Source organism: Pollachius pollachius (assembly GCF_949987615.1).
Source record: "Pollachius pollachius genome assembly, chromosome: 3".
NCBI lineage: Eukaryota > Metazoa > Chordata > Actinopteri > Gadiformes > Gadidae > Pollachius > Pollachius pollachius.
In genome coordinates, this window is record NC_136936.1 from 20071197 (window position 1) to 20097799 (window position 26603).

The window sequence follows — 26603 nt, forward strand, 5'->3', positions numbered from 1 at the left end:
TCCTCTGCTGTGAGATGATCTTCAACAGTCAAACACCAGCAGGCACAGAGTCATCTTCAAAGAGGATGTAAAGAAAGGACACCCACACACACACACACACACACACACGCACACACACACACACAAAGTCATAGTCAAAGGTGGATTCAACTTTTGTCCAACTATCCTCTTGATCCCGAACCCCAGCTGGCAAACACCTGCAGAGACCAGGCTGATGCTGCAAGCTGGACCTAGTCACCAGACGTGAGGTGGACCACACACAGACACTTCCGTGTGAGTGACACATGAATGTCCAGGCCAGCAGGGGGACACCGTGAACGGAACCCAGATACCGTGAACCCAGATACCATGACGGAGAGCGGCGTGAGCAGTGGCTTTAAGGGATGATTTGATCCCACTAACCTATCACAGAGTGAGAGATCAAGAGGTCATGAGATCCCACTAACCTATCACAGAGTGAGAGATCAAGAGATCATGAGATCCCACTAACCTATCACAGAGTGAGAGATCAAGAGGTCATGAGGTCCCACTAACCTATCACAGAGTGAGAGATCAAGAGGTCATAAGGTCCCACTAACCTATCACAGAGTGAGAGATCAAGAGGTCATGAGGTCCCACTAACCTATCACAGAGTGAGAGATCAAGAGGTCATGAGATCCCAGTAACCTATCACAGAGTGAGAGATCAAGAGGTCATGAGGTCCCACTAACCTATCACAGAGTGAGAGATCAAGAGGTCATGAGGTCCCACTAACCTATCACAGAGTGAGAGATCAAGAGGTCATGAGATCCCACTAACCTATCACAGAGTGAGAGATCAAGAGGTCATGAGGTCCCACTAACCTATCACAGAGTGAGAGATCAAGAGGTCATGAGGTCCCACTAACCTATCACAGAGTGAGAGATCAAGAGGTCATGAGGTCCCAGTAACCTATCACAGAGTGAGAGATCAAGAGGTCATGAGGTCCCAGAGTGAGAGTCCAGACCCTGTACGGGGGGGCTGCCAGAGAGCTGGACCATGATGGTTGCATATCAATAAGCAGGTTGTGACGAGTGGTCCGACCTGCTGGTGACAGTAAGGGGGCCCTTGGGCCAGGAGGGTCCAGAACATGGCAGGTTCTGTTCCCTTGGGTGATTCTAACTCACAGTGGTATATTGAGCAAGTTCTTCTGTCTAAAGCGCCGCTGCTGGCCTAATAACGTCAGGACAGAGATGACAGGGGAGCTGAATGCATGAATGAGTGCAAATACACAGAATTATCTTGGAAGTAGTTGATGCCCATCCCTGTGCTTCCTCATTTGGGCCGCTACAGTATCGGCACTATAGCGTGACACCTGGCAAGCAGAAAAACAGCAGCACAGAGAACAGCATGGCCTGCAGACCAGAGGCTGGTGGTGCAGAGACAAAGGTCCACACAGGCCCAGGGACAGGGAAAGGCTGGGGGACCAGAGGTCCAGGCACAGGGGAAGGCTGTGGGACCAGAGGTCCAGGCACAGGGGAAGGCTGGGGGACCAGAGGTCCAGGCACAGGGGAAGGCTGGGGGACCAGAGGTCCAGGCACAGGGGAAGGCTGGGGGACCAGAGGTCCAGGGACAGGGGAAGGCTGGGGGACCAGAGGTCCAGGGACAGGGGAAGGCTGGGGGACCAGAGGTCCAGGGACAGGGGAAGGCTGGGGGACCAGAGGTCCAGGCACAGGGGAAGGCTGGGGGACCAGAGGTCCAGGGACAGGGGAAGGCTGGGGGACCAGAGGTCCAGGCACAGGGGAAGGCTGGGGGACCAGAGGCCCAGGGACAGGGAAAGGCTGGGGGACCAGAGGTCCAGGCACAGGGGAAGGCTGGGGGACCAGAGGTCCAGGGACAGGGAAAGGCTGGGGGACCAGAGGTCCAGGCACAGGGGAAGGCTGGGGGACCAGAGGTCCAGGCACAGGGGAAGGCTGGGGGACCAGAGGTCCAGGGACAGGGGAAGGCTGGGGGACCAGAGGTCCAGGGACAGGGGAAGGCTGAGGGAACAGTGGTCCAGGGACAGGGGGATGCAGGGGGAACAGTGGTCCAGGGACAGGGGGATGCAGGGGGAACAGTGGTCCAGGGACAGGGGAAGGCCGGGGGGCCAGAGGTCCAGGGACAGGGAGAGGCCGGGGGACCAGAGGTCCAGGTCCTCACAGGCCCAGGGATAGGGGAGGTTTGGGGACCAGAGGTCCAGGTCCTCACAGGCCCAGGGCTTACGTTACAAAGGTAAATATAGCCTTGCTAGCTAGATTCCACACAGGCGCTCTACATTCCGCCCAGACCTCCATGCCAAAGTGTCTATTGGTTGTGAAAACAGACAGTCCCTCCCAGTGGGAGATAATCATTACTTGATGTAAAACTAGCCACATAATGTCAAGGACAATTTTAAAGTCCTCAAGATTAAGTAAATTCGCCTCTACCAACCAGTTATTTTTTTTAAATAATTAAAACGTTTTTTAAATATCGGTGGCAAATTTCAGCACAGGTATTATTATTTCCCTTAACGCACAACAATCATGTAGCTTCTTATTTTAGGAATGATAACAAGATCAAGAGATTATTAACCCATATTAAAATATCACAACAATATTGTATCCAAACAGTGTGCAATCTGTATCTCATTCCACTATGTATGGTTACATATTATTTGAGTGTTTTCTAAATAGATTCCTTACCCATGGAAACAGACTGCTCCATGTTTGTAGATTCCATGGAAACAGGCTGCTCCAGGTTTGTTATCATTTAGTATTTTTAATTGTCACAATAAGTCTTGGGCGTTTATTATTGCCAATTTTGTTGCCTCAGGGCACCAAAAGAAAAGAGGAAGATATTACAAAAGGGATTGGTCTGTGACTAATGACAGGCAGTGGTGCCACACCCGTCGCGGTGGAGGAGGTACGAGTCGGTTTGTTAGAAGCACAGAACACTGCAGTACCACACCTGTGGGCAGGCCTAGCCAGCAGATTACCTGGACCTATAAAGGGCATCTTACAGATGCTGTAAGACATTTTTATCCTCATGGTGCTCATGTATTTGTTTGACTACTCATTGCTATAGATCCAAGTGTGTGAGAACCATGAAGACTCAATCAAAACAGAGTTCTTTCAAAACTGAGCGGGCCAGCCAAAATTGCAGCTTTAAATAATTCATGTGGTGTTTGCAGACATCTGATGTCAATGTTTTCCTCAGAATGGACTCATAACGATGAAGGTTAAAGTTTGTTAAACGACAAAATGCTATATACTCCGAACAGGGGGAGAGGTTTATATCAGGGAGCTTACGGATAACATTCTGAAGCAGAGCTATTGCTCTTCAGCACTCGCTTGCCTTCAACAGTCGTCAACAATAGAGGTGGAAGGATTTCAAGTGTAAAGCACCAAGCAGAAAGGTCATGTGGTTCCTTATATTCACTATCTTAGGTCTGATGTGAGTGAACATCAAACTTTATTTCGCCTCATATTGGTTTCGACCAATCACGTAGCTGGAGGCAGGGATATGTAAGCACCTAATTGGCTATTAACACAAACAAAGCCAGCATGAGTCAACTGTAAAAAGTTTCTGGAAAGGTGTCAAGTGAACACTGTGTAGACTGGCCAGTGGCCACTGCAGGAAAACACTTAAACTTCTGAAAGCTTCATCTGCTCAAGCCAAGGAGTTTCCATAACCTAACAGCTCATCGATTCCCAACCTTTAAGTTTAGGTGGAAACTAAAGTATCTTTAAGATCTTTCACTGAAAACCTCATATGAAAAGGGTAAAAAAATAGATGAATACACATGCAGTGGCTGAAAAACAAGTGCCACTGTGTCCCCTGTATGCAACTATTACTGCAGAGGGTGGGAAACAGTGGGAATGAATAGTTAGCTATGCTGCTTCTGCAGTTTGCAGCTGCAGTGGGTTTATTTTGAAAACACAAAAGAACACAAAGCATCGATCAAAACATAACAACGGGAATAGTGCCCCGTTCCACCTGCAGTGCTACACCCAAGGGCTGACAAATTCTGCTTTTTACTTCCTTCCTCCTCCAAATGAGATTTGATCACACAAGAGGCAATGACTGCGGACCAGTTGAACCCTGAGACGGGGTCAAACCAATACGCAGTTATCATCCGTTGCCACGGAGACTCCCTGGCAGCGTTACACAGAACACGGTACACGGTTGAAGAGCTGAAGAACACTCACCAGTTTCTCCATCTCCTGCTCGCGTAGCCGCTCCTCTCGCTGCCGCCGATGGTAGTCCAGCAGCTCATCTTCGTTGTCGCTGATCTCCGAGATGCTGTTCTTCCGCTCCCTCATGCCCGGGTGGGGTCTCCCACCGCCAGACCTCTTCCTGTGGCTGCGGGGGCTGGCGACCGGAGACGAGCCGGGCAGGGAGCCCAGGCTGTAGGCGGGGGTCAGGGAGCTCCCGAAGCTGGCCTTCCTCGACCCAAGGCTCCCCCCGCCGCCGGAGAACCCGTCCACCGGCAACATGGAGGTGGGCGACGGGCTGCGGGTCCGGAACCCCCGGCCTCCAAACGGATCGTCTGAGGTGGACGCCGTCTTGTGTCGGAGCCTGGGGCTGCCGGGTACCAGCTTCCCTAGAGCCGAGGGGCTGTCGGGAGTCCTCAGGCCGGAGGGGGTGCCCGGTAGGGCCCCAGGGAGCACAGGGAAGCCCCTGCGTGCCATGGAGGGACTGAGCGGGGGCAGCTCTCGAAGACTGCTCCCACAAGTTCCTCCGTTCAGCTCGGCGTTTCGCCGAGCCATTCGGGGGCTCTCCAGCGGCTGCAGCGAGCGGGGGCTCTGTGGAAGTGGCTGGAGCCCCGGGGAGCCCTGGATGATGTGGATGATGGGGTCCAGGGGGGGCTGGAAGGCCCTCATTGGCTGTGAGTTTAGGTGCCTGGTGGGGCTGGAGGGACGCTCCTGGAGCCCCATGCCCACCTTGGTCCGGGGGCTAGTGGGGGACGGGGAGGAGCAGGTGGGGAACTTGGGCATGTGCCGGGGGCTGCCTGGCACAACGTTGTGGCTGGTGAGAGACTCGGTGGAGGACAGCAGGCGGATCTGGCGGGGGCTTTCGTGGCCATCTTGGCCGGCACTTCTGCGTCCAAGCTTGGGGCTTGGAGGGGCGTCCAGCAGGGCCTTCCTCTGAAGCCTGGGGCTTTCCTGAACTTTCTGCCCCACCACACTGCCACCGCTACTGCAACTAGGCAGTCCAGTCCTGGGCTGCGGTGCGGCCTGGGGGCTGTGGTTGTAGCTGGAGGAGCGTACAGGCACCGGGGGCAGAGAAGTGGAACTCTGGACCTGCTGGGGCCCCCCGCTGGGAGACGGGCTGGTGAAGCTGCCGCTGCTGGCCGCCGAGGGCGAGGACAGAGGGGAGAAGGGCGGGGAGTTGTTCTCGTAGCTGGAGCCCACCGACATGGCCCCGGGGCTGGTGGGCGGGGAGAGCAGGTAGCCCCCGCCTCCGTTGAGCAGGGGCGAGAGGGGGGAGTGGGCGATGGAACGCCCCGTCTCGGGAGGCCCCCGGGACCCCGAGGACGAGGGGGCCGGCGGGTCGTCCATCACCAGGGAGTCCATGATGTCTTGCAGGTCCTTCTCGATGGAGCTGACGATGGCACTGTGTTCAGACTGCTCTCTCTCTCCGGGAGCTGGGAGGGGATAGGTGGGACCCGGCCGGTGGTTCCCATTGACCAGGCTCTCTGTGTCTGGTGGGGTAGAGAGAGATACAGTTACCCACAGTTAGCTACAGCTGTTGTGAACAGTATTACCGATGCATTATTTATCTTGATATTATAAATAAAAAAAAATAAAAAAATCGAATAATATATATTTTTTTATACATTGGTAGTCAAGGCGGGGTCCTATTGTTGTTAAGGCGGCCGCCGAAACCATACAGTGCTGGGGAAAACACTGCAATATATATTATATAACATTTATTTATAAACACTTGGTTAAGTCCCCCTATGAAATGAAATGGAACGGTCTAACCCTAACACACACAATTTGCAGTTCTACCGCCCTCACCCCTTCATCCCCCTCACCCCTTCATGTGACCAGCAGAAGAGCGGGGGCTGAAGCTGCTAGCTAACTAGCTATCTGTGTTGTTTTATAACATCCAAATTGATGATGGCAGTAGCTAAAAAGTAGGCTGTGTAATAAATTGTCTAATATAACTTTAGAAAAGGCGCATTACTGATATTGCTGAAAAAGTACGGCCCAAGTAAATTCTTGCATTGAAAGGTGTCCAGTTGAGCTGAAAGCAGGAACAGGGACAGCACTAAATCGTAAAGATGATGACATTTTCTTTTGGGCCTCGTCATTTTAATACATTTGAAAACAGATGGTCTGTGTGTGTGTGTGTGTGTGTGTGTGTGTGTGTGTGTGTGTGTGTGTGTGTGTGTGTGTGTGTGTGTGTGTGTGTGTGTGTGTGTGACGAGAAACTGCAGTAACATAATAGATCAATAAAATATTATGGCAGTCTTAGCTGACAGGGGTCTGGATGTTTCTTAAAACATTTTGAAGTGTCCCGGGGCAGCCAAAGGGGGGCGTTCTGTTGACACAGTGCCACGATAACCAACTGTAAAGCCAACTGGTCTGATAACAGTTGCATTATAAACTCTTGGATGGGCAAGTCATTTACAGAGAACTATACAGGGGGAAGTCCAGCAGTTTAAGAACCTCAGTTTTCCTTGTACTGGATATAAAAATAAGTGAGAATAATTTGGGGAAGGCAAACGAAGGGGAAGGACAGAGGAGATAAGGAGATGAACAGATAGAGGAAGACAAGCATCAGGAGAAAATGTGCCGCCTAACCCAATTACTGTGTGTCCCGAGAGTGCAGGACGCAAACTGGGTAATCTAATCTTAACAAGCTCTCTCTAATGTCAACAAAGCAGATTAAAAAATTGAAGCAGGGCCTCGTGGGACCATCAGCCAGAAGGCTTCGGGGCACAGGACCCAAACCCTGTTTACGTCTGAACGCAAGATTTTACAACAGGCTGCAATCAGACGAACACACAGAGCCAAGACCTGAGAGCTGGGGCTCAAACACGGGACAGATATGATAGTATAGGCGCAACAAGAGGTGAAGGAGTATTTTGTCAATAAAAAGGGATGAAAGGTGTTGTGTGTAAGACATGTAAAGCCCGGTGCTTGTTTCAGCAGGAACGGGATTGTTTACGCCAAGCTCTGCTCCTCTCCTCATATCTCATCATATCGGAGCCTGCAGGGCACACAGACTGACAGCGAGAGGAAGCAATATGCCTAAACGGAAATGACACAAGATAGCGATCCGTCCTGGGTCTAGCAGTAACCCGGGTCCTATCGGGGGGCTAGATCCTGTCGGGGGGGCTAGGTCCTATCGGGGGGCTAGGTCCTATCAGAAGGCTAGGTCCTGTCCGGAGGCTAGGTCCTGTTTGGGTGCTAGGTCCTGTCGGGGGGCTAGGTCCGCTCGAGGGGTTAGGTCCTGTCGGGGGGCTAGGCCCCGTGGTCCTACAGACGGACAGTCACAGCACGGACCGCGGATTCGATGATGTCATCGCAAAGGGTGCCGCTGGTCTCAGGTACACGGCGGTAACGACAGGCTACCCACATGAAGGAATAACAGAGCTACCCGGTCAATTCCGGTGTGGTACACCTGCTATGACATGGGAGTGAAACCCGCACATTTTACATTTGAATTTACTGGGTTTTAATGGGAACCTACTGTGGCCGAATCTGTAGGCTCTGCGCTGAGGGAGACCAGACCTCTAAGAAGTGGTGTTCAGCCGGTACGTTTCTTGAGCCCAGCGCCGCCAAAGCTTCCAGATCACTCCCCTCTCTTTCCCTTCCCTCCCCTTCCTCTCCCTCCTCCACGGTGGACGTCAGCGCCTCCAGATCCCACCCCTCTCCTCTCCTCTCCTCCCCTTCCTCCCTCCCTCCTCCCTGGTGGGCGCCCCGCGGTCTTAAAGGGCCAGTGCTGCTGACTCCCTTAAAGCAACACACCATCTAGCCAAGATTTATTTTGTATTTGAAAAAATATTTATTGCCCTCTGAGAGGAATAAATCAATGAAATCCATATTCTAAAATTTAAATTGTTTCGAAAGAAAACATTAAGTGAGGTAACATCCATGACTGCAATAGATTCTACTGATTTTAAACATAATGGTAATTAGCTTGTGATTGGATTATAACACAGTTGAGATACAATCTCAATAAAACTGTACTTAGCAGCTTTTTCAGTACAGCTTTTAATCAAAACATTAGAAATCAAGAGACATTTTAATTACAACTAGATCTCCTGTGTGTTTTAATTGATCTGTTTATTACATTTCCTCCACTTCCTGGTGCTGTAGGCCTCTACCTTCTCTGTTAAAGAGACACTTTTTCACAAACAAACAATGGTGTGACAGCATGGCTAGGCTAATCCTAGCCTAGCCGTTCCTCTGGGCCCATCTCCAGCAGGCTGCAGGTAGATATAGGGAGGTCTTACAGCGACCACGAAGCAGCTTCATGGTCCACAGGGCAGGGGCTGCAGGGAGGAGGCGCTGTGGCCGGTGGAAGATAGCAGATAGCGAGAGGACGCAGGGCGTTATAAATAGCCACTGTCTACATACGACACCCTGCCAGTGTTTATTTGAAGCCCCTAGTGGAGCTAAAGCAGTGGCCGTACGCCAACAGAGCTGTCTGCCATCCGTGCTAAAAAGCAGCCCAGGACACAGGTCTGATCTGTGGGAGGCGGAGCTCAATGGGCCGGGGAAGAGAGTCTTCTGCCTGTCACACCGCAGGCACCACGCTGGGCCATCAGCAGGGGGTTCTGGGATCAATTGTATTGATGTTTCATCCAAGCTCTCAACCATAACAGTACACGGCCAGGAGCTGTAGCCCTGTCAGACGGAGATACCTCTGGCCTGCTGACCGGAGCTCTAGATAGCGTTGGAGTGGAACAGGGCGTTTCCAAACTCATCCCAAGAATGCATAATTGAGGGAAATGGTGAGTTTCTAAACTACAAAGAGCAGTAATTACTAAGGAAGTCAGTGCATAGCACCCAATAAGGACATGTGCTGTACTTACGCCCACGACATCAACAGGACACAACAGCAACAGAAGGTTCAAGCAGTAGCAGTATTGGTACTAGTATAAGGCTTGGAGATGCTTCCACACACACACACACACACACACACACACACGCACACACGCACACACGCACACACGCACACACGCACACACGCACACACACACACACACACACACACAGTTGAAATTATGTTATCATCCCACAGCACCAGCCTGGTTGACTTCTGGTGCTACCCAGAGCCTGGTCACACAGACCCACATACACATACACACACACACAAACACACACACATACACACACACACCTGTAGAAAGACGCCCTGCCTAACCCTTTCCGCTGCAGACCTATGAACCCCCTAAGCCCTTCATGTAACCGTCGGAGGGAGGGTTCAGCGGGGAGGGCATGTGTACCTTTGGGCCTTTGACTACTTCTGAAACAAACACCCTCTGTTCCTTGCATTGCACAATGTATGCTTCTCAGAATGGCTGACTCAATACATGCCTTTTCAGTCCATTTCGTCCCAGCAGACATGTACTCGGGGCTGGGAACCGACGGATCACAAGTTAAGCTAGAAGCAAGCCACATGTGCAGCTCAGCTTTTAAAAGATCCAACTGGATGAAGAGCTTGTCGATTTCCAGTTGTCTGGAAATTGGGGCCTCAACTAAATTGATTGATTTCATAGTTGGCAGAGGTTGAAAGAGTCTAGAAAAAGCCTACTCAAATAGAAGTTCTTTACTTTGATGAAAGTATTCAGCAGAATTGAAACCTAAAGGCACAAAGAATGATTTAATTAAAAGTGAAGTAGGTCATTTAGGTCCTTTAGGTCTTTTAGAACAGGTTACTTATACAGCTTTTTTAAGTATTTCTTAAAACCTAAAGTATTCGAAAAAAAAATGTATTAGATGAGATAGCACTTGAATTCCACATGGTTGAGACGTGATTGGTCACACCGCTAATGGCTGGGCGTCGCCTTCCTATGCTGACGCCAACGCAACCAACTGTGACCATTCCCATATCCCTATCTACCAGGAGACTCAAGGGGCTGAAGGTAAGATAAGATCTATCATTGAGTGTAATGTGTGAGAATGGCAGAGTTAGCGGTCAGCTGTAGTGAGGAAAACGTGCTGTGAGAATATTTGTTTGGAGTCGACTGTGGCTGCCTCTGTATGAGACCATTTAGATCTAGACCAATCTGGCTCATTTCTGACCAATCAGGGAATCTCTTCCCTGATTGGTAAGGGGGTTGAGGGGGCAGAGAGAGAAAGGGCATTGTTTGGGTGTTCTCTCTGCTCTCTGCTGCTCGCTCTTAACGGTTCTCCGACCTTACATCCAGCTGCCTTAGGGACAGTGAATGGAGGGTGTACCTGCATGCTGCCTTAGGGCCAGTGAAGGGAGGGTGTACCTGTGTGCTGCCTTAGGGCCAGTGAATGGAGGGTGTACCTGCATGCTGCCTTAGGGCCAGTGAAGGGAGGGTGTACCTGCATGCTGCCTTAGGGCCAGTGAAGGGAGGGTGTGCCTGTGTGCTGCCTTAGGGCCAGTGAAGGGAGGGTGTGCCTGCATACTGCCTTAGGGCCAGTGAAGGGAGGGTGTACCTGTGTGCTGCCGTAGGGCCAGTGAAGGGAGGGTGTACCTGTGTGCAGCTGGTAGTCCTGCGTGGAGACTCCTTTTCCCCCCTGGGGCATCATGCTCTTCATCCTGTAGGCCTCCTGGGGGTGGTTGAAACGGAAGAAGCACGATTGGCCGAAACACAGCATACAGCCTGGAAGAGACCGCGGAAAGGGGGGGTTAGGATGGAGCTGAACCAGGTATTACTCATCCCATTGGTACAGAACCAGGAAGTACTCATCCCATTGGTACAGTACCAGGAAGTACTCATCACATCCCATTGGAACAGAACCTCTGTAGAACCCCATTTGGCCAGTTGTCTGCTCATCCTGATATTCAAATCTTTAAAAGCGGATCTATCATAAACACATTAATAATAATCATTTCTAAATGTTATCATTCAATGTTATCACAATATTACAATTGTGTTGTGGTGGTTCAAAAGGCATATTTTGATATTATTGCAGCTCTACAAAATAGGAGCTGTCAATGGAACTGCAACTAAGCACAACTTGTGGAATGCCAGTGCACATCCAGATCCCTCTGAGCTGGCCTGTGTTGTTAGGTGTCAGGCCTGTGTTTTTAAGATAGCCAGCGGCAGGTCAGTTCTGTCTGTACGGTCAGTTCTTGCTAGTCCCCCTAACAATGCCCACCTCTAGGCAGAATGTGGACAACAAAGGCGAAGGAGATATAGCTCTACTCTCGCTGCAATAAAGGCCCAATGCCACTCAGTGACATCAGCAGCGTTCTCCATTCCCTGTTCCTGTACAGAGGGGTAGCTGGGGCTGGCAGACCGCTTAGCCTTTGTATTCCAGCTATGATCATTCTCAAGATAACCCACTAAAAGGGATGTCAGTCATCACGAAACAACAAAACAAAAAGCAAAGCAAGAACTTGTCAATCAAAGATTGTCAAGGTGTATTGCAACCCGTGAAGCAATAAATATCAGCTGCGCTTTCATTTCCAAAATTAAGGCAACGGATGCTTTGGAAATGCACACCTGCTCACCTCCAAAGGCCCTGACATGAGGAACAAAAGTTCTTTATGAACAAAGAAAATCTGCTGTGATATTGGAATATGGAAAAGTATCTCAATGATTTCTTAAAGTACAGCAGTCAAGATGATGATGACGGGCAGGTTTGAGAACAGCTGACTGTTGGAGCTGTCGCTGGGAGGGTCACATCATCAACGACATGACATATAGTCTCTCTCTCTCTCTCTCTCTCTCTCTCGCTCTCTCGCTCTCTCTCTAGTTCTAACATGATTCTCTATTAACACACATCATACAAAACAAATACAAACAGCCATTGAAATATCCATAGTCTGAGGTTAGATGAATCAACGAGGCAGACTCACAGGGAATTCGGTTCATTCTAGCTTGGCACCTATCTCTACAGATATTGATCATATAATCAATTATTTTGTATGATGTTAGTGCAGAAATCTTAGGTTATTAATGAAATCAGTGTTGCACCCCTAGTAACCTCCAAATGTCTCCCTCCGAGGATCAAAACAATCATGCATTCACAACATACAGAAATACCCATGGATCTGCGGAGTGGACCTGCCTTCATGCGTTCACCCTTCCTCCATGGGTCCCCTGAGCTCCAGCTCAGCGTGAGGAAACCCCGCGCACAGAGGATCACTGGCTCTGATGCTAATGTGGAAAGACACTTCTATCGTGCTGTTGTCTCAGCAGGGCAGACGGCTCTGGGTTGTTCCCACCCCGCCCCCCCGCAATGACCCACAGGCCCGCCAGGCCATAGGTCCCACTGAGTGTGCGTGTGTGTGTATGTGTGTGTGTATGTGTGTGTATATGTGTGTGTGTGTGTGTGTGTATATGTGTGTATGTGTGTGTGTGTGTGTGTGTGTGTGTGTGTGTATATATGTGTGTGTGTGTGTGTGTGTGTGTGTGTGTGTGTGTGTGTTTGTGTGTGTGATCACTGACAGGAGAGAGAGGCCATCAGGGATCAGTACATGAGGGTGAGTCAGCAAAACAAATCAAGAGCACTCGCTCGCCCTCTCCTCACGGGCACACGCACAAACACCCACACACAATATTGATGCGACAAAAGATGCACATTTCCACACAGACACGCGCGCACACACACACACACACACACACACACACACACACACACACACACACACACACACACATCATTTCCTACCAAGAGTGTGTTGTTATGTACCCTATTCCCTCGGGTCTGAAAGTGGTCCTACAGAATCTTAATGGAAGCATGAGTCCAGAACACAAGCCATTATCCTATTGGTCGGTTTGGACACCAGCATGCTCTAACCCCGTCCTGAAATGTCCTCGATTAACCACAGAAATGGACTCATTATCTGGAGTCCCGAGGGGAGGCTTGGTCCTCGAACAATGACAACCCTCTAACCCTAACACTGAGGCTCCGGCCCCTACCCTGAGGGCCCCGATGACAACCCTAACACTGAGGCCCCTACCCTGGGGGCCCCGATGACAACCCTAACCCTGAGGCTCCTACCCTGAGGGCCCCGATGACAACCCTAACACTGAGGCTCCTACCCTGGGGGCCCCGATGACAACCCTAACACTGAGGCTCCTACCCTGGGGGCCCCGATGACAACCCTAACACTGAGGCTCCTACCCTGGGGGCCCCGATGACAACCCTAACCCTAACACTGAGGCTCCTACCCTGGGGGCCCCGATGACAACCCTAACCCTAACACTGAGGCTCCTACCCTGGGGGCCCCGATGACAACCCTAACCCTAACACTGAGGCTCCTACCCTGGGGGCCCCGATGACAACCCTAACCCTAACACTGAGGCTCCTACCCTGGGGGCCCCGATGACAACCCTAACCCTAACACTGAGGCTCCTACCCTGGGGGCCCCGATGACAACCCTAACCCTAACACTGAGGCTCCTACCCTGGGGGCCCCGATGACAACCCTAACCCTAACACTGAGGCTCCTACCCTGGGGGCCCTGATGACAACCCTAACACTGAGGCTCCTACCCTGGGGGCCCCGATGACAACCCTAACCCTAACACTGAGGCTCCTAGCCTGGGGGCCCTGATGACAACCCTCTAACCCTAACCCTAACACTGAGGCTCCTACCCTGGGGGCCCTGATGACAACCCTCTAACCCTAATCCTAACACTGAGGCTCCTAGCCTGGGGGCCCTGATGACAACCCTCTAACCCTAATCCTAACACTGAGGCTCCTACTACGCATCATCATGACGCTGGAAGTGGAGGGAATCACAGGAGACTGATCATCAGTAGTCATCACGCCCAGCCATGTCTACACATGCACTGTTCGATTTAGAAACAAGCGACGGGGAGAAAGGTTACACAGTCACCGTTCTGCTTACAGTCTGGTGCCTGTTCACTGGTTAAGGTCAAATAATCATGCAATCCTTCATGCAATCTTTTCTGTATGTGCCTAGAAAAACAGAAATGATGTAACAAATAAATATATAAGATTAGATTTGAAAAATAAATGACATTCTGTAGGAAAGCTAGATTGTACGACACAGGATGTGTTAATGTGGCATTTCTTCATCATTAAACCATCACAACCCTGCACCAACATGTTGGACTGAATTCATTCAACAATTTGGAGCTTTAGAGACATTTCCACAAAGGTTGGGCAAAAAGAGAGAGGCACTTTTGTGTGTGTGTGTGTGTGTGTGTGTGTGTGTGTGTGTGTGTGTGTGTGTGTGTGTGTGTGTGTGTGTGTGTGTGTGTGTGTGTGTGTGTGTGTGTGTGTGTGTGTGTGTGTGTGTGTGTATGTTCATCAGTATATCCCTGGTCAATGAGCTAAATTGATCCGAAGGTGTGTGGGTTGGAGGAGACTCAGCACTCTGCAGAAGTCACCCAGCAGCTCACACTAAGCTGCCTCCACCATGTCATCATGAAAAGTGCACTCTGGGAATGGTTCCAAGATGGACGACCCTTCATCACCCACACACTGCTGAGCCAAGACACACGCGGTGAATACGCAGCGGTCACCCAGAGAGGGGGACGTGCTTGAGACGACAAGCACGTCCAACAAGGACCAAGGACTGTTTTTCTGTCCTGTCAAACCATAGGTGACATTGGATTATAGAGCAGCAAACCCTAGCCTGGGTTACTGTTTCCTCCTCAAGCCCCAACTCCTTCAGAGCACTAGCAAAGTAGTGAGGCGGCATGGGCCGGAAGGTTGCCGGTTCGATCCCCCGCTGCTCCTAGCTGAGTGTTAAGGTGTCCCTGAGCAAGACGCCTCAGCCTGGCTGCCCCTGAAGAGCTGGCTGCCGCCTTGCATGGTTGACTCCGCTGTCTGTGTTTGTAGATTGCTTTGGTTAAAAGCGTCTGCTAAATGCCTTAAATGTTAAGGTAGTGAAAACACCAAACTATTTTAGTAAAGCACTAACAGCAGCATGGATCCTGGGTCTCTCCAGCTCATTGAAACACATTGTGGGGTGAATCTAAGTCCTACTAAATGAAGAATGTGGTCCCTTTCAGACTACTGAAGATGACTCTAAGGGAAAGGAGTTGGAATCAGGAAGTACCATAACAAAGTGCTGGTAATGATGACGATAGTCCAAGAGTCTTCACATGGGCCCCGGGCCCCTGGGGACCCAGGACAGAAGATTGAGGACATGTCCGTAGGATGTGGAACAGAGCCTGTCCTCTGGAGCCTGTCCTATTGTGTTGACCATCAATTTACATTTGTACTTAATGTTATTAGACTATCAAGTGCCAGGGTATGAATATGATGTTTTTGCAAGTTGCTTATTTATTGAATGTAATTCTGTAGTTTTTTGGCATTAAAGATGCATGCGTTTGCACTTTTAAGAAAATAACAAGAATGAGAAAACTATCATTAGTCATGGAATGGAGAAAAACCTCTCCTTGCTGACTCTCAAACCACGGAAAATGTAAGTATAGCTTGAAAAAGACTTTTTTTTTAAAGAGTATCCATGAGTGTGACTGACGGAACCTCGCTGAACACAAAGACATGCCCACGTCTGTGGCCCGCCGTTGCTAGGGGAGAGTGGTGTTTTATAACCCCCAACCGATAAAGAGGAGCTACTGAGCTCCACCCACCAGTTAATCAATGACTGCTTCGGCCAGACAGGAAGCCATCAAGCACGGGCCTGCATACTGGGACGCACTGGTTTAAAGGAACAGTAGAGGAGTGGGTGAAGGCCTGGTGAAGCCACACTGGGAAGTACTGGTTTAAAGGAACAGTAGAGGAGAAGCCACACTGGGAGACTGGTTTAAAGGAGCCGTAGAGGAGAAGCCCCACTGGGAGCCACAGGGCGGTTTTCCACTGACAGATTGCTGAGCTGGGCAGGCGAGCAGAGAGACGCTGCAGCCTGAGAGCAGACCACACAAGCCAGCCCAGGATGGGCTCTCTGCTGAAACACCACAGTGCCAAAAGAAAATAACAGGATCACATATTGTGGCTGATAATATTTTTTCCGTATTGTCATGGCCTTGGCATGGCGGTGACGATGAAAAAGTGTTCTAACAGTTCTTTGGTAAAAGAAAAAGGCTTCAACTCAGCATTTTACTCAAGCGAAATTCCGTTATGTTGTATTCTCAAGTGTTTAACAATAAAAGTATGGTTTAAAAGACCTCCAATAAAAGTTTGGTCTATCTGGATACATTAAAGCGACCATTTTATTAACGGAAAAGTGAGTCGATATTCAACCATTTTTTCTGATCATCTTTTAATATATCTAAGGGCGTGAGATTGGTCCAGCGTTAGGCTGCGCCGTAACCCAGGAAACGGGCTGCGTTGTACGACTTCTAAAAGAGGCTCTGATTATATTCTATCATCCTGGAACTGATCCCTACGGACAATACACCTGTTTCTTCAACTTTCGCCTGATCCCACTCTGTTTGTTGTTGTGTCCAACCAAGTCTCGCTCAAGCAGACGTCTCGCGAGAGTTGGGTTGTTCTAGGAAGAGAGGAGAAACGTGAGAGAGCTGGAGAGAGGAGAGTTTGCTGTGTTGGGACTACAGAGAGCCTAGTTCAGTGTTTCTAGATTATTTTTGCAATTGTATAGGGAAATACCCAGCAACAACCTGCCTGGGTTCTAAAGGTTTCCTAATATGGTAGGCCCGCTACAGCTGGTCAGCCCTTCTCTTGGTCACTCCTTCTCCTGGTCACTCCTTCTCCTGGTCACTCCTTCTCCTGGTCACCCTTCTCCTGGTCACCCCTTCTACTTGTCACACTTCTCCTGGTCACCCTTCTCCTGGTCACCCTTCTCCTGATCACTCCTCCTGGTCACTCTTCTCCTGGTCACCCTTCTCCTGGTCACCCCTTCTACTTGTCACCCTTCTCCTGGTCAGCCCTTCTCCTGGTCACCCTTCTCCTGGTCACCCTTCTCCTGGTCACTCCTTCTCCTGGTCAGCCCTTCTCCTGGTCACCCCTTCTCCTGGTCACCCTTCTCCTGGTCACCCTTCTCCTGATCACCCTTCTCCTGGTCACCCTTCTCCTGGTCAGCCCTTCTCCTGGTCACCCCTTCTACTTGTCACCCCTTCTACTTGTCACCCTTTTCCTGGTCACCCTTCTCCTGGTCACCCCTTCTACTGGTCAGCCCTTCTCCTGGTCACCCTTTTCCTGGTCACCCTTCTCCTGGTCACCCCTTCTACTGGTCAGCCCTTCTCCTGGTCACCCCTTCTCCTGGTCACCCTTCTCCTGGTCACCCTTCTCCTGATCACCCTTCTCCTGGTCACCCTTCTCCTGGTCAGCCCTTCTCCTGGTCACCCTTCTCCTGGTCACCCCTTCTACTTGTCACCCTTTTCCTGGTCACCCTTCTCCTGGTCACCCCTTCTACTTGTCACCCTTTTCCTGGTCACCCTTTTCCTGGTCACCCTTCTCCTGGTCACCCTTCTCCTGGTCACCCCTTCTCCTGGTCACCCCTTCTACTTGTCACCCTTTTCCTGGTCACCCTTCCCCTGGTCACCCCTTCTACTGGTCAGCCCTTCTCCTGGTCACCCTTCTCCTGGTCACTCCTTCTCCTGGTCACTCTTCTCCTGGTCACCCTTCTCCTGGTCACCCCTTCTACTTGTCACCCTTCTCCTGGTCAGCCCTTCTCCTGGTCACCCTTCTCCTGGTCACCCTTCTCCTGATCACCCTTCTCCTGGTCACCCTTCTCCTGGTCAGCCCTTCTCCTGGTCACCCTTCTCCTGGTCACCCCTTCTACTTGTCACCCTTCTCCTGGTCACCCCTTCTACTTGTCACCCTTTTCCTGGTCACCCTTCTCCTGGTCACCCCTTCTACTTGTCACCCTTTTCCTGGTCACCCTTCTCCTGGTCACCCCTTCTCCTGGTCACCCCTTCTACTTGTCACCCTTTTCCTGGTCACCCTTCTCCACAACATGTTGGTCTCCCTTCTCCAACAGGTCCTTCAGTGTGTGGATCCACCTGCTGTGGGACACGGTGATAACAGCATGACACGTTCCCACTCCAGACAAAACATTGTGTTTTCTGCTTCTGCAAAATGGGAGCGCTTTCCGTTCTTTACAAGGACAACTCAGTGGATTCAGGGCACTCCGTGTGCAGTAGGTTTTATAGAAAGCATTCCTGAAGAGTTTGGGAATCTTTTCACAATCTCTCACCCACACACACACACACACACCCATAACACACCCTCTCTACATGCTGGCTACCAAGTGCCGAGTCCCAGCTGCTACTCTGTCTATTCCCCCCCCCCAAAACACACAATTCTCTTCCTGCACCCCCTTCACCTCCGGAACCCCCTTCACCTCCTGCACCCTGCCAGTCAGAAACACAGACCCCCGGTCCATTGAAGCCCCCTCTGCTGTGTTCAGGAGGAGGGGCCGACCCCAGGGGTCACCACGTGACCACGGTTGGAATTGTGCAGACTCAGAGACATCATGCAAGGTTCCGAGCACTAGGAACAGATCCACTGGACTGCAAGCTCGGAGAGCTATTTACATATAAGCTACAGGTCTACCTATGGTGTCCCCGTAGGGCTACACGTCTCGGTGTGGCTAGCTAGTTCAATGCCACATTTAGAGCAAGGGGTTCAATTCATTCACTGAAGTGTAAAGAAGGACAGGAGGAAGAGTTGTGTCTGCTATCTGGACAGAGAATTAAATAGCCGTCTTTCTGTGTTGCTGGTTACAAAGCCACTTTCATTTCAATTTGAAACAGTGTTGCATTTGACCGACTATTTCAAAACATGACCTACTCAATCAAACTTTAAAAGCAATTGATAGACAGATGGAAACAAATATAGTATCTTCAGTCAGCCTGTCGTTAAATCTCTGGTTACACCCCTCACCCGCTTGGGGGCTCATACTGGTGACTGTCAGATGTCCCGGGACTGTTCTGCACTACCGCCTTTAAACACCTTTAAACACCTTTGAACACCACTAACCTGGAGAGCAACCTGATAGTAACGACAATAACGTGACTTACTGTTACAGACTGCTACACAAAGACATAAAGCACTTACTTCAAAGGAAAAAGGGAAGAATTCCAATGTTACTTTTTGTTTGTTGGCTCCTCTGAATCCAGCAGGGTTTATATCCTACATGCCGTCATGACAGCGGGACACGTGCTTTAAACCTGTTGGTTCCTTTGTTCACGCTTCATGCCGGAGTCTGACAAGACGGGGCTGCTCTGCGGACGGGTCTGCCGCCCATTGTCCTTCAGTCAGTCACTCAGCGGCGGTAGAAGCTGCCCTGTCCGCTGCGGCATGCAGCGGCATCTCCTTCTGCAGGTCCCCTACGGCGGAGACGGCTTGAGACGAACAACTGTTACTGAGAAGACCTCAAAGCAACTCATTCTTCTTTCGAAGAGACAGAGAGCCTGGGCTGGTTTGTGAGTTGTCAGTGGGCTGGTGGGAGGGTTAGAGTTATGTAATTAAAGAAAGAGAGTGTGTGTGTGTGTGTGTGTGTGTGTGTGTGTGTGTGTGTGTGTGTGTGTGTGTGTGTGTGTGGGTGTCTGTGTCTGTCTGTGTGTGTGTGTTTCTGTGTTTAGTGCAATAACTCCTACATTAATCAATATGCGATAATGCAATACTACCCTAACCCTATTTGTTTGTATTTCGTTAATGACTGTATTCATAGCAGAAGAAACAGTTCATAGGATTCTATTCTACTAAGGGGCAAAACCCAGCCCTTCAATCGCTTCTGAGTAACATCCTACTGTACCGATAACCGATTTCACTTTAATAGTTATAGGGGAGAAAGGGTCGCACAACAGACCACAACATGCCTGCATGCAGGGCTGCTGGTGGTATTCCAAGACAGCCTGGATTCAGGGCTATGTTTTTTGTCAAACTGGGTTGTACTATGGGAATAATGGCAAACATTTGTGGGAAAAAAATGAGTGTATGCCTACCGTCCCATTCCCGGTAATGGCTTCAACCCTTCAACCCCAAACGCCCGGGCTAAAGCTGGCTGAGCCGTCAGGGAGGGCAGTATAAATAGAGCCATGGCCCCTGCTCAGGTTTCCACAGGGCATTTCCAGGTCAAAATATCAAAAGATAGGATGGATAGAGTGACAGACCCACTGGAACACACACGTCAAACACCTCGTTTGACGTCATTTCACAGTGGTACATTCAACTGTACTTCTGTATTCTTTAGGATCATTGGACATAATTTCCTCAGGATCCAAAAGGATCATTTGAATTCTCAGTTACCATTCATAGTAGTGAAAGTTGTAGTCCAAGATCCAAGCATATAATTGGTCAAGAAGTGTTATTCCCAGTGTGAAATGGAAATGCACCTCATAGGCTGTTACAAGCCAACAGTGGATTGCAGTTGAACCGCAGTCATAAGATCAACCAGTAGTAGTAGTAGCAGCAGTAAATCCATTAGGAGGCAGCAGAAAGGCATGTGGTACAAATTGTATATGTAGGACCAGTGTGTGTAGCGCCAGTGTGTGTAGCCCCAGTGTGTGTAGCTCAGTATGTGCAGCTCCTCTGTGTTTAGGACCAGTGTGCGTAGCTCCGGTGTGTGTATCTCCAGTGTGTGTAGCACCACTGTATGTAGGTCTAGTTTGTGCAGCTCCAGTGTGAAGACCAGCTCCATGGTGTGCATGTAGAGTGAAACTAACAAGCAACCACCCAACACTGGAGCGGGCGTACACACGGCCTTCATCCCAGACACGTAGCAGCATCCTACTGGATCCTGTGGCCCTTCCAGCCGGTCGTGGACTCTGGATCTTCCTCAACATGCTTGTGTAGTGTGTGGATGATGGCTGGCTTCATCAGCCCCACCGGGCCCAGTCTGATTGGCCTCTGGGGCCGGGTGAGGCTGAACACCTGCTGCACATCATCAGTGTGCACAGGTTAGACCGGCCACCTCCCCGCGCTCGGGGGGGATCTCCCGCATGGCAGCATGGAGCCCCAGGCCATGGATCATTGTCTACAAACGACTACAGTAAAGCGGCTTCATCATCCCGCCCTGGTCCCCGTCTGGAGGAGAACAGCCACCCAGGAGGCGTGTAGCATGCACGCTGAGAACAACGCCCTGCACAGACCTGTCCCCTCATGGCTGCCCCTTGAGGACAGAGAGGGGCTCAAAGAGGGGCTCAGAGAGGGGCTCAGAGAGGGGCTCAGAGAGGGGCTCAGAGAGGGGCTCCTACCTTGAGACAGGCGCATCGGCCGGCTGATGGCCAGGCCGTCCACGGAGCAGGGGTTCCCACAGGGGTGCAGTGTGACGCGCCCTGACAGGTTCTCAATGTAGCCGTGCTGGGCCGCCACGCCGGGCCCCTGGAGGGTGATGTCCGCGGAGCCGTGGCCCAGCGTGGTCCGGCCTTCAAGGGTAGAGGATAGAAGATGAAATACAGACTCACACTCACACGCACACGCATACAATTGAAAGGCGTGAACTGATAGAGGAATTCTCCTGCATTCCTGCCTGTTGACTCTGAGACACAGACAGGAAGGTCAGCGGACAGGACGGACGGACAGACACTGTCTGGAGAGAGAGAGAGAGAGAGAGAGAGAGAGAGAGAGAGAGAGAGAGAGAGAGAGAGAGAGAGAGAGAGAGAGAGAGAGAGAGAGAGAGAGAGAGAGAGAGAGAGAGAGAGAGAGAGAGAGAGAGAGAGAGAGCTTACCCTCAGCCAATGGCAGCAGTGTTACAGCGGTGCTCAGGCGTCCACTGCCCAGGCTGACCAGATGGGGGCGCTCTGCCTGGAACTTGAGCCCCCCGCCCGTCTCCGTCAGGTCCAGGGGCATGCTCTAGGGGGGGAGGACAGAGTGACTCCTCAGGCTCCTGATCAGGAATGTTAAGCGTTAGTTGGCTTTATAACGAAGGTCACCCCTGACCTAGAACTTCGAGTACAATAATAAAACATGATCTCCAAAAACCCTTTTCCATCGTCAATAAAGATCTTATGAAGTCAAACCCATTGCATAAGGTCCACACAGTCAGTACACTTCAGTGTACTTTCCACAACAATCAGCCAAGCGAGCTAGGATGTTGATGAGATGGTTGAAAGTGTTGTTTATGAGTTACATTCTAACCCTGAGTATCGTGTGTGCGTGCGTGTGCCTGCGCGCGTGCGTGCATGTGTGTCTGTGTGTGTATGTGAGAGTATGTCTGTGTGTGTGCGTGCGTGCGTGCGTGTGTGCGTGTGTGCGTGTGCCTGCTCTACTTCTCCACTCTCCTCCGGCAGAATGAGGGGCAACACGCTTGTGTCTCAGGCTGAACACGGGGAGAGGGTTGTCATGGCAACAGCATGTGCTGTACGACGACAGCCCAACCAGAGGGGGTGCAATTAGGCTTCGTTAAGCTGCTGGAGGCCATCAAGTGAACCAGTGATCATCAAACGATGGAAAACGAAAGGAACATTGTGCTTTTTAGCAATCTATTCATCGCTAATTAGCTGCTATCGCTAAACTCTTGACGACACTGAATGTGTGTGTGTGTGTGTGTGTGTGTGTGTGTGTGTTTGTGTGTGTGTGCGTGCACATGTGTGTACATGTGTGCTTGCGTGTGTTTGCGTGAGTGTGTGCCTGCTGGTGTGCATGCGTGTGTGTGTGTGTGTGTGTGTGTGTGTGTGTGTGTGTGTGTGTGTGTGTGTGTGTGTGTGTGTGTGTGTGTGTGTGTGTGTGTGTGTGTGTGTGTGTGTGTGTGTGTGTGTGTGTGTGTGTCTCCCTCTGTGGGTAGGCATTGGATATTGTCCCTTGGCATTAAGTGTTAATTCCCAGGAGAGGTTGCTGCCTCTGCAGTTCAACAGGCGGGGATCGGCGGTCCCCCAGGAAATGAGCTAGCTTGGCGTGGTGCTGTAAATCAGACCAACGTCGTTAACCAATCTCTTCATTATGACACAAGCAAGCTGTACGTATGAGTCATCTTGGTTATAAAAACCCGTCTTGGTGTGTTAGATGTCTGATACTCTCGCGATACCGAGGAACCCAGGTCCAGGTTTCAGGTCCCAGACATGTGGAGAAGGATCATGGAGTCATTCTCTCCACGTAGCATCACATTCCACAGAGTCCACCAACAAGAGGATCGGCGGGGGGTCTAGAAGGCAGGGGGTGGTGGTGAGAGGAGGCTGCTTGGTCTGTGCAGCACACAGACCCTCTGGAGGCTTGATCTGCCCTGGCTGGCTGTTGTTGTCTCTTTATAGGGGTCCCTCTCCTCGCACACACTCATACAGGACTTATGAACACACACACTCACACTCACACACACACTCTCGCACAAACACTCATGCACGCACCCATACACTTGCATACACACACACACACACACACACAGAAACACACACAAACATACACGCACTTCTTTTACTCGACTATACAAGCAGGCTAGTGGCTGATTGGTGTTGTCTGGGGTATTGCAGGTAGCAGATGAATCAGCCAATCAGCTCTGTTATTCAACTCCGGGGGCAGGCTGGGCCGTCCCCAACATCAAGAGCCTCCACAGCTTGGGTTAGTGTCACTATACATACAATTATAAAAATAAATAGAACCTTAATAATGGTGTTATATTGTTTGGTAACAGGTTGTGTCCCTTCCTCTGGTACTGGAAGCCAATGGGATTATAGCATCGTTTTGAATGATTGTTTGGTAACAGGTTGTGTCCCTTCCTCTGGTACTGGAAGCCAATATGATTATAGCATCGTTTTGAATGATTGAAAGAACGGAATCAAAGCCGTTTCCCCTGGAACACGCTCCGTTGCCGTGGGGACGTCCCTGAAGTGCCCTGTGTAAACCACATTCCTGTAGGAGGCTAGGGCAGCTAGGGGCCTTAACTCGCCATCGATGACAAAAGACCAGACCTCATGTGGAAAACATCCCCCTTTATGGGAAGTAAACAAAGGGGCGGTCTGAAGACCACCAGTCAAGGGGGGTTGGGGGATACACACCTCGCTGCTGCTCACTTCAGTCTGTCAAAGGATGCTCTACTATCGGTTAGGGGGTCTTCTAGTCATTGGGGTTCAGGGTGCCAGTCCGCTGAATCGTCAATCTACCTCTAGGCATCAGGCATTGCTTTGGATCAAAACATCTGCTTATGACCTCATACTCAAATTGCAATGCTGTTCTGTGGCACTAAAGCACCAGGCTTCCATGACAACATCAGGCCCATGAAGAACGGAAGACTTGTTTGTGTTTGTGGGAAATGTCATAAACAACACACCAAACAAAGCTCTACATATCGCTGACTAGCTGAAACATTTCTTTAAGAAAGGGACAATATTCCTTAATCAATACAGTAAGTCCATCAGCAAGCCCGGGCATTAACACACATGTAAACCAGGGGACGTCACATATTCCCCTTCCTCTGGTGAAGTCATAGTTCATGGCTCGTGAAGAACTTCCCCAGACAGTAGTTTGACATTCAGCTTCAATGGATGTCATTGTGAGGGCAGAGGGAGAGCGACTGGAAAGACACAGTAGCCGACTACTGTCACGTCGGGGGCTGTGTTCCCCTGGCGACGGGCCCAGCTCAGAACAAAGAGCCCCCCCCCCCCAAAGATGAAGCGTCTCAGTCCACTCTGACTAACTAGCATCTCTTTCTTTGTTTTATCTCACTTCCTCCCAAACATAGATCCCTAGCAACAACATACCAGCTCACCTGTAACACACACACTAGCTCACCTGTAACACATACACCAGCAACACTATACCAGCTCACCTGTAACACACACACCAGCTCACCTGTAACTCCTGGTGACACTGGGCCATGTTGTTGTTCAGACTAGCCATGTCCTCCGCGTTGTCATTCACTGTCCGGGACGCACGGGGATCCTGGGACAGACAGGATTAAAGCAGAGTGAACATGGAGGCCAACTAACAGCATGAGCAGCTGGTGGACTTCCATCCTAAGAGGCCTATACGGCCTTTTAAACTTCCTCATCTTAAAGGTCTTCTGAGGCTCATCCTACTATCCCAAACCTTTTGTTTTAGGTCTCCCCAGACAGACCTGACTTAAGGTGTGAGCCATGTAGTGGATACACCCACATGTACATGCACTTTCTCAAACAAACACACACACACACACACACACACACACACACACACACACACACACACACACGTACACATACACACACTGCTTTACACTCTTTTGAGAGTTGACATCAACTGGATGTATTCCACCGTTTCCACTATTCCGCTTTTCTATGAAAACACACACAAACACACACACACACACACACACACACACACACATTAACACACACACATTAACACACACACATTAGCACACACACTAACACACACATCCAGACTTACAGAAATCCAAGAATCCCTTCCCTATTACTCAGAGATTAGTTTGTTTTCACAATATGTCTTTGAATGTGCATGTATTGCTATAAATACTAGCCTGTACCTATATCAAAACATGTGAGTAATGTCCACGGAGACAGAGTGAACACACATTGCCCCTGACGCTATTTCAAAACTTGTTCCATTGCAGGCAAACGTTTAGGAATCCTCAGAGTTTCAAACTCTGGTCTCCTGGAGCCGAGCTTACAACAATAATAACAGCTTGGGAAATGGAAACTAGGATTCAGATGAACGCTGCCCTCAAGACAGCAAAACAGCATTGATTTGAAGTTTATCTTTAAACAGTGATAAAATAATAATTATTAAATATTAATAAAAATAACAACCCTCCAGCCTTAGAGTTTCTGAGTACTACAACCTTTAGAGAGCACTTGTTACCTTGTTCCAGTTATCCAGAAAATAAACAACCTTCATCACTTAAGCACAGAAATGTTCACATGCCTGTAGAATCCCTAGCTAGTGCAGTTTGGACAAAAGTAAAAACCCACAGGTAACTCTGTGTCCTGCGTACGGCGATGAAAGCCTTTGACTGTCTGTCTTGTCTTCAGTGCTGCAGTGGGATCCTGTGTGCGTGCGCGTGTGCGTGCGTGCGTGCGTGCGTGCGTGCGCGTGTGCGTGCGCGTGTGTGTGTGTGTGTGTGTGTGTGTGTGTGTGTGTGTGTGTGTGTGTGTGTGTGTGTGTGTGTGTGTGTGTGTGTGTGTGTGCGTGCGTGCGTGCGTGCGTGTCTGGTGCCCTTTCTTCTCCAAAGCTACCACCATGCGGACCTGTCGCTGCTTGCTCTAGCCAAAGCAAAGAGCTGAATTCCTGACTTGATCAAAGGGCCTCCTCCACTTCCTCCCCATCCTCCTCCTCCTCCGCCTTCTCCTCCACCTCCTCCTCCTCCTCCTTCTCCTTCTCCTCCACCTCCTCCACCTCCTCCTCCTCCTCCTCCACCTCCACCTCCACCTCCTCTACTAAGAATTTGATTTGCCAATTATAAGAATCGATGAAGCGTCTGCTTTGGTAAAGTGTCAATTAAAAAGTACAACTAGACGTTGGATTGGTGGTGGTGGGGAGCTGGCTGTAGCTGTCCCCTAAAGAGCTCCTTAACTAGAGCTGATTAAATACTGGAGGGGCACTCCTCTAGAACGATGGAGTAAGATCGGATGGATCTCATCCCAGACCGGGTGTATAAACACACCTGGCTTAATGCGAATATGATATGCATT

General features: G+C 50.3%; 1 protein-coding gene across 10 annotated transcripts in view; it reads right to left on the reverse strand.

Annotated features, from left to right (window-relative positions):
* phldb1b (pleckstrin homology-like domain, family B, member 1b) overlaps positions 1–26603 on the reverse strand; it is a 69653-nt gene that overhangs the window by 30402 nt on the left and 12648 nt on the right. For 5 of the 10 annotated variants that reach the window (XM_079732585.1, XM_079732592.1, XM_079732589.1 and 2 more), the window contains exons 1-6: positions 25774–25910; positions 24766–24855; positions 21714–21837; positions 21240–21410; positions 10664–10792; positions 4185–5680 (exon numbers count right to left, since the gene is read on the reverse strand). In XM_079732585.1, the coding sequence (XP_079588711.1) occupies positions 4185–5680; positions 10664–10792; positions 21240–21410; positions 21714–21837; positions 24766–24855; positions 25774–25809 (2046 nt within the window). In that variant the 5' untranslated portion in view covers positions 25810–25910. Of the gene's footprint in view, positions 1–4184; positions 5681–7680; positions 7792–10663; positions 10793–21239; positions 21411–21713; positions 21838–24765; positions 24856–25773; positions 25911–26603 lie in introns of those variants that run through there. The other 5 variants (XM_079732591.1, XM_079732588.1, XM_079732587.1 and 2 more) reach the window with 2 other exon arrangements.